Genomic DNA, 16,678 nt, shown 5'->3' with positions numbered 1-16,678 from the left:
CATGTTCATAGATGCGTTAAAAATAAATAAATAAATAAATAAATAACCATTATTGAGACTCATGATTGGTAATAAAACTAGAGAAGGTGATCACTGAGCACCTGGCACTATTACTTTCTCCCACAACCCTGTAACCCATAAAACATGACAGCATTGTGCTGACTGTCAAGAGACTGCTATTTGTTGCCTAGGTCACTGTGCCACTGATACCTGGGATTCAGAGTAGTAGTGGAGGGGTAGCAAAGGAGAGAAGTCAATGAGCAATCTATATGACAGGATGGCAGGAGTGGAGGAGCACTCTCCCCCTTGTTGCCATTGATTTTTTTGTCACTTTAGCCAGGGGTGCTGAGACTGATCCCAAACAAAACAGACAACAGAAGAGGTTCAAACTGTCCATGCTCATTAGCCTGAGATTGTGCTTCAAAGGGTGGAGATAATGAGTACTTGCGTGTGTTTGGGGGTGAGGTATCAGCCACTGTCTGGTACACAGGTGCATTCGTATGTAAAAGATGGATTGTGGAAAAGAAATGTTTCATCAAGTTGTGATATTGGCAAGCTAGTGTTCCCTGAGCGACTGTAATGACTAATACTAAGAATTTGTCTCGGGACAACTTTATCCATTAGCAAAGTCTCCTACCTGCATCGTGGAGATCTCATCTCATCATCTCTAGCCGCTTTATCCTGTTCTACAGGGTCGCAGGCAAGCTGGAGCCTATCCCAGCTGACTACGGGCGAAAGGCGGGGTTCACCCTGGACAAGTCGCCAGGTCATCACAGGGCTGACACATAGACACAAACAACCATTCACACTCACATTCACACCTACGCTCAATTTAGAGTCACCAGTTAACCTAACCTGCATGTCTTTGGACTGTGGGGGAAACCGGAGCACCCAGAGGAAACCCACGCGGACACGGGGAGAACATGCAAACTCCACACAGAAAGGCCCTCGCCGGCCACGAGGCTCGAACCCAGACCTTCTTGCTGTGAGGCGACAGCGCTAACCACTACACCACCGTGCCGCCCACCGTGGAGATGTTGATTTGAAATCAAGTGATGATATGAGTGGACGTAGGAAAAAAAAAGGCAGGGCTTGTGGACACATCTGATGCTTTAGTATTCGGGAATCTTTGCCACTTGTGCGCTTCTCTTTTCTTTGATATAAGAGTTAAATATCCACTCTACGTAAAGGGCATCTTGAAAAAGTACAACATGAAAAAGGAAGCAGCATGAAGATGAAGTCTGATGATACTCTGTGGCGGCGACAAGGTACTTGGCAGGGTCGGGATGTACGAGTCAGCCTTCTTTGCCTTCAGAGTGATTAAGGTCACCTTGTTAGCATGCACAGTGAGCCAACTGTGTTTTTTTTCTGCCCCCAGAAAACATTAATTCCATGGCTCCACAATCAATGAGGAAGTGTCAGTAGTCATTTAAACACGTTTGGCTGATGTACTCACAAAGGAGCATGGCTCCTGAGGCTTTAATGCCAGTACCTTTGAAGCCAGGAATGCCAAAGATAGAGAGCAAGGGATGAAGGGATTTGTGGATAAAGTTGTTATTATCTCATCTCTCTCAGCATGTTTGAAATGTCAGCTGGTGGTGATGGAGATGAGGTGAGGGGAGGTGGGGAGATAGCTGACAGTCAAGAGGGATAGCACTCACAGTTCATTATGTTTATTAATGTATGGAACACATGATCCAATTTACAGAGAGAAACATGATCCCACCCAAATAATGTTAATTATGTCTAATCTCCTCTAAGCCATGGTGGAACTGGAACATGTTTTTTTTTTTTCCCTTTCACAAACAAAGCAGGACTAACCTTAATGTCAGCTGCCTTGTAGCAAATTCTCCACATGCTACCCTCATTTTAAGGACATTTGCACATAAGTGCATTAAAGGAAAATAACTTTAAAAATTGGGCGATACTCATGCATGTCTGGAGAGGTTGAAATTAAACTTCCTTTGAAAGGAGCTGAACAGCAGAAGGATCGGGGGAAACTTGATGCAGTTTTTGTTGGGGTTTTTTTCCATTTTCTCCCCAATTTGTTCACCCTCCAGTCAGCGTTATCGTATGAAGCGTTATCATACAACAACTACCAACTGAGCGGGGTGCAGGCTATCACGTGAAGCCAACCAGCCACATCTTGCTTCAAGGGCAACGTGACACCTTCAGAAGAAAGCGCTATCCACCCTCTTCCGCATACATGACCTGACAGATGGCCAGTGATTGGCTAGTGTTGTTGTGACCGACAGGGGTGAAAGAGTATGCCACTCCTACCCTGAGAGCCTGGCCAGTTTTGTTCCCTTGGCTCCCAGCCATTACATTACATTACAGGCATTAAGCAGATGTTCTTATCCAGAGTGATGTACATGTTGAACAATTTTACCTAGTCTGCATGTCTTTGAAGTGGGAGTAAGCCATGGATGGCTCATATCGTTAAAAGAAGAAGCCTTTATTTGTCACATGCACACTCAAGCAGAGCGAAATTCATCCTCTGCATTTAACCCACCTAAAGCAGTGAACACACACAAGTGAGCAATGAGCACACACACATACCCAGAGCAGTGGGCAGCTATGTTACAGCATCCGGGGAGCAGTTGGGAGTTCGGTGCCGCGCTCAAGGGCACTTCAGCCCAAGACCGCCCCATATTAACCTAACCTGCATGTCTTTGAACTGTAGGGGAAACTGGAGCACCCAGAGGAAGCCCATGCAGACATGGGGAGAACATGCAAACTCCACACAAAAAGGCCCCTATCGGCCGCTGGGCTCGAACCCAGAACCTTTTTGCTGTGAGGCGACAGTGCTAACCACTACACCACTGTGACACCCATTATTTCCTATAATGATATGATAATATAACAATGGGCCCATGTTTGTAAGTGAACTGTTTACAAACAGACAAACACAACATGTTATCAAGCTAAATCCAAACAGAAACTTTTCTTGTTTTCAACTTTCAGAAAAGAAATCACTCATTATCACAGTCACCAGAGTGGCAACAGAATCCTGCACCTTTTCCAGCTTTTTTCTCACAAAGTGTCTCCTTTGAAAATGAGATGAGGCGTGTGCGATGAGAATCGTTCTGTTATGCGACAGTGAATAAAATTCAATATGTTCTCTCCCTGCTGATATGTTAGCATGGTGTCATGTGGTTCAAACACCTCATGAATATTACCTGTGTAGATCAGTGAACAGAAGGAGGAGTCCTTATCTTTTTATCATTCCTCTTGTTCGTCCCTTTTTCATGCTCTTTCTGCCTAAGACTAATCTGGAAGATACTGTATGTGATAGAGCTATAAGAGCTATAAGCTACTCACGACACATCCTGTGAAGTGCTGAAAAGGAAAACAGCAGATTTCCAAAATGCCACATTTTCATTTGTGTCTAAGATAAATTAAACCGGTTTGTGTCAGACTTGCTGTGCAGTCACACTCGTGAGCGACAAGTCTCTCGTCTTATGTGTCTCTTAGTTTGTCACTTATGGGTGTGTAGTATTCAGACACCATTCTTGTCTCTGTGGTGGCTCAATGGTTTAGGCTCTGGGTTACTGATCTGAAGGTCATGTGCTCAAGCCCCAGCACTGACAAGCTGCAACTGCTGGGCCCTTGAGGAAGGCTCTTGTAATATAATGTCTCTTGCAGGCATGTAGCATCCATCCAGAGTTTTTAGTTCCAATGAGAAATGATAATAGCCAAACTGTATAGCTTACAGCACACAATTTACTTTTGTTTTGACTTCTCGAGTGCCTTCAACACCATCCAGCCCCTATTGCTTCAGGACAAACTGAACAGGATGCGAGTGGACCCCTGCCTGGTCACCTGGATCTCCAGCTACCTCACTGACAGGCCGCAGTACGTCAGGCTGAAGGACATCACGTCTGACACTGTGATTAGTAGCACCGGAGCATCCCAGGGCATGGTGCTGGCCCCTCTTCTCTTCACCCTGTACACCGCGGACTTCTGCTACAACTCGGAGCTGTGTCACATTCAGAAGTTTGCCGATGACACAGCCATCGTTGGGTGTATCAGTAACGACAGAGAGGAGGAGTATAGGAGCCTGGTGAGGGACTTTGCTGTGTGGTGCAACAGGAACCATCTGCAGCTCAACACCTCGAAGACCAAGGAGCTGGTCATTGACTTTGGGAGGTCCAGACCAAGGTCACGACCAGCTCTGATCGAGGTGGAGGCTGTGGGTTCCTGCAAGTACCTCGGGCTGTGGCTGGACAGCAAGCTGGACTGGACTTGCAACACCAATCACTTATACAGGAAGGGACAGAGCAGGCTATACTTTCTTAGGAGGCTGCGGTCCTTTAACATCTGCAGGAAACTCCTGTGGATGTTCTATCAGTCTGTGGTCGCCAGTGTCCTGTTTTACACCGTGGTGTGCTGGGGGGGCAGCACATCCAAGAAGGACACATCCAGGCTGGACAAACCGATCAGGCAGGCCGGCTCTGTGGTCAGCATGAAGCTGGACTCTCTGGTGACGGTGGCAGAGAAGAGGTCTATGGACAAACTATTGAACATCATGGACGATGCCAGTCACCCTCTGCGCACAGTTATCAGCAACCAGAGGAGCCTGTTCAGTGACAGAATGCTCCTTCCCAAGTGCAGGATGAACAGACTCAAAAACTCCTTTGTCCCTCACGCCATCAGACTGTACAACTCCTCTCTGGGCGGGAGGAGGGGTAACAGGAGGACAGAGGACGGGAAGGAGCAGTAGCCTAGCCTAACAATAAGCAATACCGAACAATGTGCAATATAATGTGCAATATAAAGTGCAATATCTTTCCTGCTTCCCCCCCCCCACACACACACACACACTTACCCTAACCCCACTTCTCCCCCTTTCCCCCTCCCCCTTCCTCTCTTCTCCATATCTTATTCTTTTATATTTGTATATGTAAATACTTAATTTATTTTAATTTATCTAGAAGTTTTCTCTATTTCTTTTCTCTGTTTATCTGTAATGATGCTGCTGGAATCTTAACTTCCCTGAGGGAACCCTCCCAAAGGGATCAATAAAATTTTATCTAATCTAATCTAATTTTATATTTATATTTACCGAGAGGTCGTATATGACAGGATATGATGAAACCACTTTTTTTTTTGCTAAAGTTGTAGGTAGGGAACTGAAAAAAACGTCATAGCATACTGGTCTGAGGAATGATTCAAGCCAATCATTTGCATTGTCACTGGACTTCATTATGCCTAATTTGCACCAATTAGATAAAATATCACCTCACATGTCAATTGAATGTCACAGAAATCACAGCTCCGTGTTGTCCATGTACATACATATAAGAGGAATGGCTGCTTGCTGCTTTGTCTGTAGCTAGTGTGAACGCAGGACTGTTGTGTCCAAGTGCTAGTTAAATCCACAGGTCACACAGCAAGGCTTACCGCAGGTTAGGAAAAGAATCATATGGCAACATGACCTCTAAACCTCTAGATCTTCCAAACTCCTCTATCATAAAAAGAGTGTTTAATACAGTGAACGCTGAGTGGTAGGTACAACCAAACTCCCCAAATTGAAATCCTTCACATTTATTAACTCAATTTCCAAGTTTATATTGTACTTACACTACAAACTAGTGCAGTTTACTAAAAAAATTCCATTTTTGTGGCAGTTTTGCACAAGCAATTTAAACCCAGCTGCAGCTGGCCCAAATGACATTTCACAGATTGTCAAAGCCCTACCGCTGTAACAGAACGTCATTAATTAGGGTATCACTTGTAAAATATCTACGGAGTTAAAGATTTGGAGTTCAGTGAACGTAGGGGAAGTAGTAGACAATTATCTTACCCATTCTGAAGGCTGGGTTCGAGAAGCATTAAGAAAATCCATATGCATGACACAAGAACGCCAAGCTTGTTGGGAGCGCCAGCCATGTCACTCTGAATCCAAAAAGCCTGCAGAGGGAAGAGATGATGCTGAGAATGAGCAAACCAGTGAAGTGATAGAAGTCATTTTATGATTTATTGGTGGCTGCGTTGTTGACAACCACCTGGCATGCAGAAAGCAACACATTAGCATTTGCAGAACACATGCTCTCAGCAGCCGTGCAAGAAGCTTGCTGTTCCACATGGACAAACTGGCACCAGGGCTGGCTCCAGAGACAACATGTGAATGCACTTTCTGTTTGCGCATCAATTTTGATGAAGACAGACAATCTTAAATGGCGCAAGAATAATAAATGTGTTAAGCCTGATAATTCAGCATACCAGCAATCATCACTTTCACTCTAACTTCCTGTATTAATGCAGAGCTGGATCGACAGCTGCTCAGCTGTTCATGGGAGGTACATGTCACTGTGTTGTTATAAAAAACATTTTTTTCTCTGCCAAGCAGACTATAATAAACTGAAAATAAAAAATTAATGTGAATATTTCTATTCAGACTGTATTAAAGACCTCTGCTCCCTGCATGTGCAGTATGGAATTATAAGCAGACCATGACACAACTCCAGGGAACAACAAATAAGACAGGACAGGCAAGAAGAAATTTTACTCCTACATTTTGTAACACTATCCATCCATCCGTTGTCCATAACCGCTTATTCTGTGCAGGGTCGCAGTGGGCTGGAGTGTATCCCAGCTGACTATGGGCGAGAGGCAGGGTACACCCTGGACAATTTGCCAGCACCCAGAGGAAACCCACACAGACACGAAGAGAACATGCAAACTTCACACAGAAAGGCCCCCGTCAGCCACTGGGCTCAAACCCAGAACCTTCTTGCTGTGAGGCAACAGTGCTAACTACTACACCACCATGCCACCTTTGTAACACTAGTTTGCCACAATTCTCGCAAAAAACATTCATAGTCATAATTCAAAGAATGCATTTTAAGCAATTAATAACAAGTACGTGAAAATTAAAAGGAGTCTCAATCTGTATGAATGAGACACACCTGAGCAGCAAATAATGCGAAACAATTCAGAAGTTAAGTTGATCATTCACAGATTTTATTTCACATTAATGCACTCAAAACATTCATACATTCATGAGGGCAGCTGTGGGCCCAAAGGGTCGCCGGTTTGATTCCTAAGATCAGCAGGAAAACTGTGAGGGGAGTTGAGTGAATGAACATCTGTATCATGGCTGAAGTGCCCTAACCCTGAAACTACTCCCCAGGCACTGTAGCATAGCTGCCCATTGCTCTGGGTATGTGTATGTGCTCATTGCTCATGTGTGTGTTCACTGCTTCAGCTGGGTTAAATGCAGAAGAGGAATTTCACTGTACATGTGATAAATAGCTTCTTCTTCTCCTCTTAACATTCTCCATTTCCTGTGACAGAACACAAGACCACCAGAGAGTCCAGTTGAGAGCATGTGAAATAAGGACATCCAGTGAGCACCTGGTTAATTAAAACCTGATAAATACACATGGCTCCTGCATGGTAGAGACGGTTAAATAATTGAACATCAGATCATCTTAAAGGCAAATAACATAAGCTCTTATTTATTTAGAGCCCTATCCAGTAACCGTGGACACAGCACCACACATCATTATGTTAGTTATATTTAAAAGCCTTCATATTTGCAGTGGTTCTTGACTTGTTTAAGTTTTAAAACCTCATTTAAAACTGAACATCAATCCCCAAGTCCCATCCCATACAAGGCAGGAGTATTCTTTTCAGGGACGTTAATCTGTTCCTGAGAAATCACTCTGAAGAAGAGTTCAATCTTAAAGTTGGAAATATGCTGTTCCCATCCTCACCAATTCCACAACATATTGCATTTTTAGCCAGTCCAATCCACAAAGCTTAATTGGATCCCCATAGGTCTTCTACCTGCTCTGTCAACCATGACACTAATCCAGTGCAGCGGTTGTGTTTCGGGCGAGCACAGTGATGAGACTTCCTTTTGAGATCGAGGATTAAACCTGGAGTTTCTTAAAGGGATTCAGCATTCTCAGTTATAAGGAACCAAGCAATAGAAGCAATAATGTACCTACTACAGAGGTTTTGCATGGGCTTCAACTTGGGATCGAGATTACCTTACTGTTCTAAGTGTTTATAAGTAATTTCTCTGTGCTATATTACGTACAACACAAACGCATATGGCAGAACGTTCCAGATAAGCTCCACATAACTTTTGTTTTATATTTCATTGAAACATTAACACTAATTATGTATCATTACCCATTAACCTGAGCTAACAGCATGGCATTCCTCACAGAACAAATAAGTGGCTCCCTGAATTTATTCAGCCTGAAAGGACAGATAAGCCAGAATAGAGGAAGTATAAACAGGTATAGATAAGTCACCTATTGAAGACCCATGAAATGAATTAATTGTAGTTACCATTCGCTGAAGTATGAGGCCTGGGAGAAAGCACCTTAGATGTGAAATGCACATTTCTGTCTGTATAACGCTGATAGTACACATACGCTTGGGCCACTTGGCAGGCTTTTAAATAATCAGTTGGTAATTATATTTAAGAAAAACATGAAACAATTCAATATAAAGTTAGCACAATATACATGCTAACTTTATATTGAATTGTTTCATGTTTTTCTTAAATATAATTACCGACTGATTATTTAATTATTATTTAGCACAATATACACACCCCCTCCTAGAACTGCCACCTTATTGTGGTGGAGGGGTTTGTGTGCTTGAATGATCCTAGGAGCTATGTTGTTGGGGGCATTATGCCCCTGTTAGGGTCTCCCAAGGCAGACAGGTCCTAGGTGACAGGCCAGACCATGAACAGTTCACCAAAACCCCTTATGGAAATAAAAAAAATCAAAGACCGTGAAGTTGCCCGGTATGGCACAGCTGGGGCCCCACCCTGGAGCCAGGCCCGGGGTTGGGGCTCGTATGCGAGTGCCTGGTGGCCGGGCCTTTGCCCATGGGGCCCGGCCAGGCTCAGCCTGAAGCGGTGACGTGGGCCCGACCTCCTGTGGGTTCACCACCCACAGAGGTAGCCGTAGGGGGCCGGTGCAGTGTGGATTGGGCAGCAGTCGAAGGCAGGGGCCTCAACGACCTGATCCCCGAACACAGCGGCTAACTGTTGAGACATGGAATGTCACTTCGCTGGGGGGGAAAGAGCCTGAGCTTGTGGGGGAGGTTGAGACGTACCGGCTAGAGATAGTCGGGCTCACCTCCACACACAGTTTGGGCTCCGGAACCCAGCTCCTCGAGACGGGCTGGACTCTCCACTTCTCTGGAGTCACCCACGGTGAGTGGCGGCGGGCTGGTGTGGGCTTGCTTATAGCTCCCCAGCTCAGCCACCATGTGTTGGAGTTTACCCCAGTGAACGAGAGGGTCACCTCTCTGCACCTTCGGGTCGGGGAGAGGGCTCTTGCTGTTGTTTGTGCCTATGGGCCAGATAGCAGTATAGAGTATCCAGCCTTCTTGGAGTCCCTGGGAGAGGTACTGAGAGGTGCTCAGACTGGGGACTCCATTGTTCTACTGGGGGACTTTAACGCTCACGTGGGCGACGACAGTGACATCTGGAGGGGCGTGATTGAGAGGAACGGCCTCCCTGATCTGAACCCGAGTGGTGCTTTGTTATTGGACTTCTGTGCTAGTCATGGTTTGTCCATAACGAACACCATGTTCGAGCATGGGGTGTCCATAAGTGCATGTGGCACCAGGACACCTTAGGTCGGAGGTCAATGATCAACTTTGTTGTCGTTTCATCTGATCTCCGGCCCTATGTCTTGGACACTCAGGTGACGAGAGGGGCTGAGCTGTCAACTGATCACCACCTGGTGGTGTGTTGGATCCGCTGGCAGAGAAGGAAGCCGGACAGACCTGGCAGGCCCAAACGTGTGGTGAGGGTCTGCTGGGAACGTCTGGCCGAGCACTCTGTCGGGGAGGTCTTTAACTCCCACCTCCAGGAGAGCTTCTCCCAGCTTCCGAGGGAGGCGGGGTACATTGAGTCTGAGTGGACCATGTTCTCTGCCTCCATTGTCGACGCGGCTGTTCGGAGCTGTGGCCGCAAGGTCTCCGGTGCCTGTCGTGGTGGCAATCCCCGAACCTGGTGGTGGACACTGGAAGTAAGGGATGCCATCAAGCTGAAGAAGGAGTCCTATCGGGCCATGTTGGCCTCCGGGACTCCTGAGGCAGCTGACGGGTATCGGCAGGCCAGGCGTGCCGCAGCTCGGGCAGTTGCGGAGGCAAAAACTCGGAACTGGGAGGAGTTCAGTGAGGCCATGGAGGAGGACTATTGGTCAGCCTCGAGGAAATTCTGGCAAACCGTCCGGCACCTCAGGAGGGGGAAGCAGTATTCTGCCAACACTGTTTACAGTGCGGGTGGGGAGCTGTTGACCTCGACTGGGGATATTGTCGGGTGGTGGAAGGAATACTTCGAGGATCTCCTCAATCCCACCGTCATGTCTTCCATTGAGGAAGCGGAGGCTGATGACTCAGAGGTGGACTCATCCATTACACAAGCCGAAGTCACTGAGGTGGTTTGCAAGCTCCTCGGTGGCAAGGCACCGGGGGTGGATGAGATCCGCCCTGAGTATCTCAAGTCTCTGGATGTTGTGGGGCTGTCTTGGCTGACACGCCTCTGCAACATCGTGTGGAGGTTGGGGACAGTGCCTCTGGAGTGGCAGACCGGGGTAGTGGTCCCTCTTTTTAAGAAAGGGGACCGGAGGGTGTGCTCCAATTATAGGGGAATCACACTTTTCAGCCTCCCCGGGAAGGTTTACTCCAGGGTACTGGAGAGGAGAATTCGGCCAATAGTCGAACCTCGGATCCAGGAGGAACAATGCGGTTTTTGTCCTGGTCATGGAACACTGGACCAGCTCTATACTCTTCATAGGGTGCTCGAGGGTTCATGGGAGTTTGCCCAACCAGTCCACATGTGCTTTGTGGATCTGGAAAAAGCATTCGACCGTGTCCCTTGTGGTATCCTGTGGGGGGTGCTTCGGGAGTATGGGGTTCGGGTTCTTTGCTAAGGGCTGTCCAGTCCCTGTACGAACGGAGCAGGAGTCTGGTTCACATTGCCGGCAGTAAGTCAGACCTGTTCCCAGTGCATGTTGGAGTCCAGCAGGGCTGCCCTTTGTCACTGGTTCTGTTCATAATTTTTATGGACAGAATTTCTAGGTGCAGCCAGGGACCAGAGGGAATCCTGTTTGGGAACCACAGGATTTCATCTCAAGGTCCTGGGTTCGAGCCCCGTGGCCGGCGAGGGCCTTTCTGTGCGGAGTTTGCATGTTCTCCCTGTGTCCGCGTGGGTTTCCTCCGGGTGCTCTGGTTTCCCCCACAGTCCAAAGACATGCAGGTTAGGTTAACTGGTGACTCTAAATTGACCGTAGGTGTGAATGTGAGTGTGAATGGTTGTCTGTGTCTATGTGTCAGCCCTGTGATGACCTGGCGACTTGTCCAGGGTGTACCCCGCCTTTTGCCCGTAGTCAGCTGGGATAGGCTCCAGCTTGCCTGCGACCCTGTGCCGTAGAACAGGATAAAGCGGCTAGAGATAATGAGATGAGATGAGATGAGGATTTCATCTCTGCTTTTTGCGGATGATGATGTCCTGTTGGCTTCTTCAAACCAGGACCTTCAGCATGCACTGGGGCGGTTTGCAGTCGAGTGTGAAGCGGCTGGGATGAGAATCAGCACCTCCAAGTCCGAGGCCATGGTTCTCGACCGGAAAAGGGTGGCTTGCCCTCTCCAGGTTGGTGGAGAAGTCCTGCCTCAAGTGGAGGAGTTTAAATATCTTGGGATCTTGTTCACGGGTGAGGGAAGGATGGAGCGTGAGATCGACAGGCAGATCGGTGCAGCCTCCGCAGTGATGCGGTCGCTTTACCGGTCCGTCGTGGTGAAGAAGGAGCTGAGCCAAAAGGCGAAGCTCTCGATTTACCGGTCGATCTACATTCCGACTCTCACCTATGGTCATGAGCTTTGGGTAATGACCGAAAGAACAAGATCGCAGATACAAGCGGCCGAAATGAGTTTCCTTCGCAGGGTGGCTGGGCGCTCCCTTAGAGATAGGGTGAGAAGCACAGTCACTCGGGAGGAGCTCGGAGTAGAGCTGCTGCTCCTCCACATCGAGAGGAATTAGCTGAGGTGGCTTGGACATCTCTTTCGGATGCCTCCTGGACGCCTCCCTGGGGAGGTGTTCCAGGCATGTCCCCCCAGGTGGAGGCTCCAGGGAAGACCCAGGACACGCTGGAGGGACTGTGTCTCTCGGCTGGCCTGGGAACACCTCGGTGTTCTTCCCGAGGAGCTGGCCAAGGTGTCTGGGGAGAGGGAAGTTTGGGCTTCCATGCTCAGACTGCTGCCTCCGCGACCCGGCCCCGGATAAGCGGAAGAAAATGAGATGAGATGAGGCAATATACACGAGATCTTAGCAAAGGGTACTGTGACTTATCAAAATACTGATATTATAACATCATATCATCCAGCTCTAATGCACAGACACCTCGCAGTTTAGCATATTGAGAAAATCTACAAACATAAAACAGCAAACATCTTTAAAGCATCTTTAAATAAAAGACTATGACTACACATTAATATCCACATTTTTTTCGCTTATTCTGTATTAACACACTTAAGTAGCTAACTAGCTTGCCATATGGTACGCTACTACATACAGCTAACATTTTTACAGTTAACATTTAGATTAGGTTTACAAAACACATTGGCACCTTCACTGTCCTTGTGGTGTTAACCAATGAATTTGTTTATCTACCTCAAGTTAAATATTAAATATTTTCTAATTTTTGCTTCTTTGTTTTAAAGTGTTTATTTGAAAGAGAAAAATGCTGCTGAAATCATACTGATAGGCATGTAGGCCTATGTCTTCCTGTAGGGTTGGACTGTGTGTATTGTTCTAGTAGAAGAAAGTGTTTGGGTGTTGTCATTTTAGAAAGCCTTCAAATCTTCAGTCAATTAAAATTATTTAAGCCTGGAATAAAATAGCTGATGATACTTAAGCTTTTAGTGTCAGTGTCGGATCGCTTCCATCATAAACAACTCCATAACATCTTGTCCCACTGACGATCACACCCGTTCTGATAAGGCCCAAACTAGACACCTCAGACAGGAGCAACTACCAACCCATATCACTTCTTTCCATTCTTTCGTTACCTGAATAAATTGACTTATTCTTAAATAGTTGTTAGTTAAATATACATAGATATTTTTTAATTATTCAGTTATTCTTCTTATAGCACACTACTCTGTAAATATTCTAGCATAACTAGAATTAAGCTAAACAAGAAAACACACATGTCAAAAGTAGGTTTACAAAAGTATGTGGAGACCTAACCATCACACCCATGTGTCGTTCTTCTGCAAACTGTTACCACAAAGTTGGAAGAACACAGTTGTACAAAGTGTCTCTGTTTGCTGTATCATTACAATTTCTCTTCACTGGAACTAAGAGGCTCAAACCTGTTCCAGCATTCCTGTGCACAAAGTTAGCTCCATGAAGACATGGTGTGTTCAGGTTGGAGTGAAAGAACTCGAGTGTCCTGCACAGAGCCCTGACTGAACTCAACCCCACTGAACACCTTTGGGATGAACTGGAACATCAACTGTGCCCCAGACCTCCTCACCCAACATCAGTGCCTGACCTCACTAATGCTCTTGGATCAGTGAATAAAGCTTGATGAAGAGAAGGCAAGCTTACTTGCTCTGTATAATGGTTTGTTTCTACATTATTCCAACATTAAACTTTCAGCTTTGATCCTTTAAAGAGGATTGTGTGATTCAAAACTAAAACTTGGCCAGCAGCTCACTCACCAGCTTGGCACCAGCTACAGTTTGGCTCTACAGAGGTTTTGGTTCTCACATCAATCACTTCCATACATATCTACGGTTTTAGGGTCTCTCTCTGCTCTGATAATTCTACCAGAGCAGAAAAGAACAATTATGCCTTTAAGAAAGGCCACACATATCCATGTCCATAAAAGACTGGCATGCTCAATGCTATACAGAGCTCCTGGATATACAGTCTCTGTAAATTCTTTATATATATAGTGTGATGTTTCATTGATAATTACAGCTGCTGTCTATCATTCCTTTGAGCTGTTTTTGTGCACCATGCATCAAATGTCACCCAAGTGCCTGCCCTGGCTTTTTTATTACTTTGAGCTTCAGCAGATTTTATTTTTCCAGGAAGACTACTGCCAGGTAGCTCCGTTTCATCCCTCCTACAAAGCAGGGGTGGTAAATATCACCAGGATGGCCAGGCACCAAGTGAGCAAAACTGGCCAGGTTGGAGGAATGGCTCTATTCTCTCTCTCCCTGTCAATCACAGTGGCATTAGCCAATCGTAGGCATCTGTGAGCTCAAGTATGCAAAAGAAGGCAGATAACTCTTTCCTCTGAATGCAATACACTGCCCAGAGACAGATCATGAGTAGCAGTTTGAAAAGATACTGTAGCTAGCTTCAAGTTTCTCAGAGGAAGCACGTGTTAGCCTTCACTTTTGGTAGCAGCTGTAATGGTAAGAGCCGGCTGGTGGGTGGGAACTGGCAGGTGAGCAAATACAGTGAAAAAAATGGAGAAAAAATGCAAAAATAAAAGTCAGCTATCACCTGAATACCTTACTGTGCACATGCACACACATATCAAGACCTACTAAAGGTCATAACGAGACACATGATATAGTTTTGCAATTAATATCATAGTTTAATCATTTGTTTTTAATGCAATTTGAGACATGTCTGGCGTTTATAAACACCAGGGACTCTGTATCATTTGTTTCTGTAGAAACATACAATGACTTCAGAAAAATACTTTAAAACACAATTTTTCTAAGCTACCGTGAGTCAGCCTAACGGTCCTATGATAATAATTCATAATCATTCACAGGCAGAGCTGTCGGATTTGAATTGGCAGGAACTTACACATCATATGCCAGCTCAGGAAAAACCTATGCAGCTAAAAGCATTGCCAAAAATCCAGCAACATTTTCTTGTACAACGTAACACAAAGCACATTTTTTCTTTAACTGCTTTTGAGTGAGATGAGCTTCTAATAACCATCACACAAAGCCCTACAGACAGCTCATATAGTCCCTCCACAGACCTGCACAAGCAGCTAACATGCTAGAATTAGAGGGCCAGCCTGCTACTATTTTCTTTGTTCTGATCTTGCAGAATGAGCAGTCATAATGGGCACCTGGGGGATTGTGTTGGTGATTCACAATACACTAAAGCACTATGGTAAAGCAAAAAACAGCCAGTGTTCACAAGCTAAATAGAAAACAAACAGAACAATAAAAGTGGTGTTTTAGTTTCATTTATTTCCACACAATTGGGGGGGGGATGGTGTGAGGGGTTAGAATTTCAATTGGGGTTTAGCAGAAACACAGATAGCTCCTCTGTCAATACTATCGGCTCTCACATTCTGAGTTCAGTATTTGACACTGAAGAACACAGCCCCATTGTCGTGCATTTTTCACAATGGTCAATAGAGATTAAAATAACTAAAAGCGCCTGGAAGTGCAGATTAGAAACTCTTTTCAGAGAAACGAGTTGTGTTTTCTGTGCCTTGATTCAGAATGGAACTCACTTCATCATTCCCTCCGTTCACCTTCCTCCAGAGACAAAAACAAATGCTGGTAATATTAAGCACTTTCTTAGACAGGTTTATGAGTGATAACACTGGAAAATCCAAAACTCCCTGTAGAGGGTATATTTTATAAGTCAAATCTGTTGGGAAAGTCCATCATCATAAATCTGAAGGAAGATCAGACTGACGTTCTGTCACAGCTAATTCTTATGGCTAAGAGTAAATGGTCGATAGGTTCTGCAGCCGAATAAATCATATAGTCAAGTTCAGAAGCATTAATAACAATGGAATATACCTGATATTTTTTTAGTAATATAAATAAACTTTTCCAGGCATCTTTGAATTTTTATGAAGTAATGAAAAAATTTAAGTATAATGTTTCACCCTTGCTAAAATAAATCATCATGCCCATACAGTATCGATATTTTTTCAGACTGATAAATGATTCTATCAGTATAAGACTGAGTTGCTAAAATACTCACACTCAACCATGCCAAAGCCTGAAAATGTGCTCTACAATGAGAAGTTAGTTAATTAATTAAAAGTTTATGAATTATAACACAGTGCCTCTGTTAAAGTATTACAGTGTCTTGAGGCTGACTTGAATTACATTATTAAGGTAAAGTATTTAAAAATACAAGTAAAAAGTGGCGGCATGGTGGTGTAGTGGTTAGCGCTGTCGCCTCACAGCAAGAAGGTCCTGGGTTCGAGCCCCGTGGCCGGCGAGGGCCTTTCTGTGTGGAGTTTGCATGTTCTCCCCGTGTCCGCGTGGGTTTCCTCCGGGTGCTCCGGTTTCCCCCACAGTCCAAAGACATGCAGGTTAGGTTAACTGGTGACTCTAAATTGACCGTAGGTGTGAGTGTGAATGGTTGTCTGTGTCTATGTGTCAGCCCTGTGATGACCTGGCGACTTGTCCAGGGTGAACCCCGCCTTTCGCCCATAGTCAGCTGGGATAGGCTCCAGCTTGCCTGCGACCCTGTAGAAGGATAAAGCGGCTAGAGATAATGAGATGAGATGAGAAGTAAAAAGTGAAAAGTACAACCAGACAAAATTATAAAGTGTGACAATATTGTCATATGTAGTAAGGGAAATGCATCCATACAAACAAATCACATCTGTGCAAAAGAACTGCGTGTGTGTTTGGCACAGATAACAATCTGAATTATATTTTTAACTTTTATTGCGCATAGTAGTTG

The 16,678-nt window shown here is 45.3% G+C and overlaps 1 protein-coding gene across 1 annotated transcript in view; it reads right to left on the bottom strand.

Annotated features, from left to right (window-relative positions):
- Positions 1–5,892, bottom strand: part of LOC132895710 (gamma-aminobutyric acid receptor subunit alpha-3-like) — a 176,020-nt gene extending 170,128 nt beyond the window's left edge. The window contains exon 1 of the mRNA XM_060936525.1: positions 5,807–5,892. Coding sequence (XP_060792508.1) covers positions 5,807–5,892 — 86 coding nt within the window. The remainder of the gene's footprint in view (positions 1–5,806) is intronic.
- Positions 5,893–16,678: the final 10,786 nt, after the last annotated feature.

Source organism: Neoarius graeffei, chromosome 12, assembly GCF_027579695.1.
Source record: "Neoarius graeffei isolate fNeoGra1 chromosome 12, fNeoGra1.pri, whole genome shotgun sequence".
Classification (NCBI taxonomy): Eukaryota; Metazoa; Chordata; class Actinopteri; order Siluriformes; family Ariidae; genus Neoarius; species Neoarius graeffei.
The sequence above is the reverse complement of the archived record's forward strand: the minus strand, read 5'-3'. Positions and strand labels throughout refer to the sequence as shown.